This window comes from Mandrillus leucophaeus, unplaced genomic scaffold, assembly GCF_000951045.1.
Source record: "Mandrillus leucophaeus isolate KB7577 unplaced genomic scaffold, Mleu.le_1.0 Scaffold60, whole genome shotgun sequence".
Lineage (NCBI taxonomy): Eukaryota > Metazoa > Chordata > Mammalia > Primates > Cercopithecidae > Mandrillus > Mandrillus leucophaeus.
This window is the reverse complement of record NW_012106475.1, coordinates 4,038,047-4,040,986: the sequence shown is the minus strand read 5'-3', so window position 1 is coordinate 4,040,986 and position 2,940 is coordinate 4,038,047. Positions and strand designations below refer to the sequence as shown.

At 35.9% G+C, this 2,940-nt stretch overlaps 1 protein-coding gene across 1 annotated transcript in view; it reads right to left on the bottom strand.

Annotated features, from left to right (window-relative positions):
- ERO1L (ERO1-like (S. cerevisiae)) overlaps nt 1-2,940 on the bottom strand; it is a 59,682-nt gene that overhangs the window by 24,957 nt on the left and 31,785 nt on the right. Inside the window, exons 4-5 of the mRNA XM_011999766.1 lie at nt 2,852-2,928; nt 2,686-2,759 (exon numbers count right to left, since the gene is read on the bottom strand). Coding sequence (XP_011855156.1) covers nt 2,686-2,759; nt 2,852-2,928 — 151 coding nt within the window. The remainder of the gene's footprint in view (nt 1-2,685; nt 2,760-2,851; nt 2,929-2,940) is intronic.

Here is a 2,940-nt window from a genome sequence, read left to right as displayed (position 1 = left end):
TCTGTAAAATCTAAGAAAAGACATTTAAGAGCCCATTTGGCCCTTATAGGAAGATGACAATATCCAGCCCTAGAAGCAGAAAATGTGTGTTGTGCAAAAACCTATATGATGTGCTGTTTTCTATCACTGAATAGAACCTGTTTTTGACAAAAGCTCAAATTTCCAATTAGGATTTTTAAAATACCTTCTATATTTCACATACCATTTACATCCATTATTTAGTCCTGCTAAAGCTGTCTTTCTTTAAAATATTCAGCTTTTTTAAACAGAAGAAACTAATACAAATGGGTAAGTGATTCACCAAACTCCACCATGTAAGAAATGAATCATTGATTCTCACTTGGTGCTGCACATTGTGGTCACAAAAGGATACTTTGTTAACGAAGGTTAAAATATTACCATCCTTTTTCTAACATTGGAGGACTAAAAAAAATTATAGCTGCATACTATAAATTTAGTTTTATCTCACAACAACATTTAAGGTTAAAAAAAAAAAATCCTTGTAGAAAAGATGGCAAAATAAGGGAGTTGGGAGAACATCTTATCCCCTTCCTTTACTAGACCAAATCTTGATATAGGTCTATGCCCCTTATACAACATGCCTAGGACCATGCGTGTCTCAGCTGGAATGGAGAACTTTCCAGATTTTACAAAGGTAATACAGTACATGCAACATCTATTGCATATTACTCCAGCTGGACCTGAGGCAGCAATCTATTCAAATACATAAATATTTCTACAGTGAAACATATGAATACTCACACTAAATGAGCCTGTGCTAAACGCAGGGGGAGAAATGTTCAATTTTCAGAGTTTTCAGATTTTAGAATTGGAAATAAGGAATTATAACTAAGTAATACCAAAACATGGCTACGGTTTCCATTAAGGAAAGCAATTTTCCCCAAAAAGAAGCCACAAAATTAAAAATACTTTCTCTTTTATGGAGATTGTAGGCTTCATCTTTTGCTTATAATTAAAAGAATTTATATCACTGTTTTCACTAATTTGTTGTGGTTGTTTTGGGAAAGCGTCTCACTGTCTTAGGCTTGGAGTGATGCAATCAGGGCTCACTCCAGCCTCAACCTCCCTGGCTCAAGCAATACTCCCACCCCCCTCGAGTAGCTGGGACTACTGGCACATGCCACCAGGCCTGGCTAATTTTTGTATTATTTGTAGAGACAGAGTTTTACCATGGTGCCCAGGCTAGGCTCAGCAATCTTCCCTCCTCGGCCTCACAAAATGCTCGGATTATAGGCATGAGCCACCAAGCCAGGCCTGTTTTCACTAATTTTGGAAAGATCATTAGTCCACTAGAAAAGAGCCACAGAAGAATACCAAAACTCAATTTGATTTGATTTTTTTTTTAGCAAATTAAGAGGCTAACAATTCAACTTAGAAAAAGGAAATAGCACAAAAAGGAAGAATTGGAAAATCTATACATCTTAATCAGAGGTTTTTATTCTTTGTTGGTTTGTTTCTTGAGACGGAGTCTTGCTCTGTTGCCAGGCTGGAGTGCAATGGCGCAATCTCAGCTCACTGCAACCTCTGCTTCCTGGGTTCCAGTGATTCTCCTGCCTCACCCTCCTGAGTAGGTGGGATTACATGCATGAACCACCATGCCATGATCAGAGTTTTAACTCCTAGATTTTAACAGCACCAGAACTCTGGTTTAACTTTAGACATTACAAACTCGACCAATGGTTCAATATTCTCTTCTCCAAAAGCAACATGGACCATCATTAAGGAAAATACGTAACAAACCAACAGCAATATAACTGAAGGAGGTTTTTGTAATCCCTACATTTTAGCTATTTATGCAAAATGTATATACAAAATTTTATAAACTACTAGCTACACTGAATGGCAACACTTAAGAGGTAAATTTTTTCTAGAAACTGAGCTTTTTTAAACTGTGGTAAAATAGATATAATAAAATTTACATTAACCACATTTAAGTATACAATTCAGTGGGGTTCATTATCACCACTATCTGTCGCCAAAACTTTTCCAGCACTTCAAACAGAAACTCTGTAACCATTTAGCAATAACACCTACCCATCCCAAACTCTGACAATCTTTAATTTACTTTCTTTCTCTATGAATTTGCCTATTGTTGACATTTCATATAAGTGAAATCATTTAATACTTGCCCTCTGGTACCTGACCTATTTCACTCAGCATGTTGTCAAGGTCCTTCTATGTTGTACTATATATCAGAGCTTCATTCCTTTTTCTGGTTGAATGGTATTCCACTGTGTGTTTTATATACCACATTTTGTTTACCCACTCAAACAGTGCTGGACAATGGGGTTGTTAAGACCTTTTCACTACAATCAACATTATTGCTTTGCTATCTGTTTGAGTCCCTGTCTTTTAATTTTTTTGAGTATATACCTAGGAAAGGAACTGTTATGTCATATGGTAATTCTATGTTTAGGTTTTTGAAGAACCACCAAACTGTTAGAAACTGAGCTTTTTTCTTTAATAACATTTTTTCTGAGATGGGGTCTTACTATGTTGCCCAGTCTGGATTCAAACACCTGGGCTCCAGTGATTCTCCTGCCTCAGCCTCCAGAAAAGCTGGGACTACAAGCACACACCACCATGCCCAGATTAAAATAATTTTTTTAAAAAATTTCTTAGGTATAATTTTAAACATAATGCATACTATCAAAAATATTATACCATCAGCTTCACAGAAGTTATCTGAAGAATCATCATGCTTGGTCCACTGAAGAACAGCCTTCTGTGTTTCCTCACTTCAAACAAAGAAAAAAAATAACATTACTATTTTATAAGTTAATATGTAACATAAAGAAACATGAAATACTACTGAAAAATAAAATCAAACCTCAGAGATTCATCCACTGCTCCAAGTCGTTCAGCTTGTTCACATTCTTCAATGAGATTATTGGCTTCTTCAGAATACTAAAGTGAAAA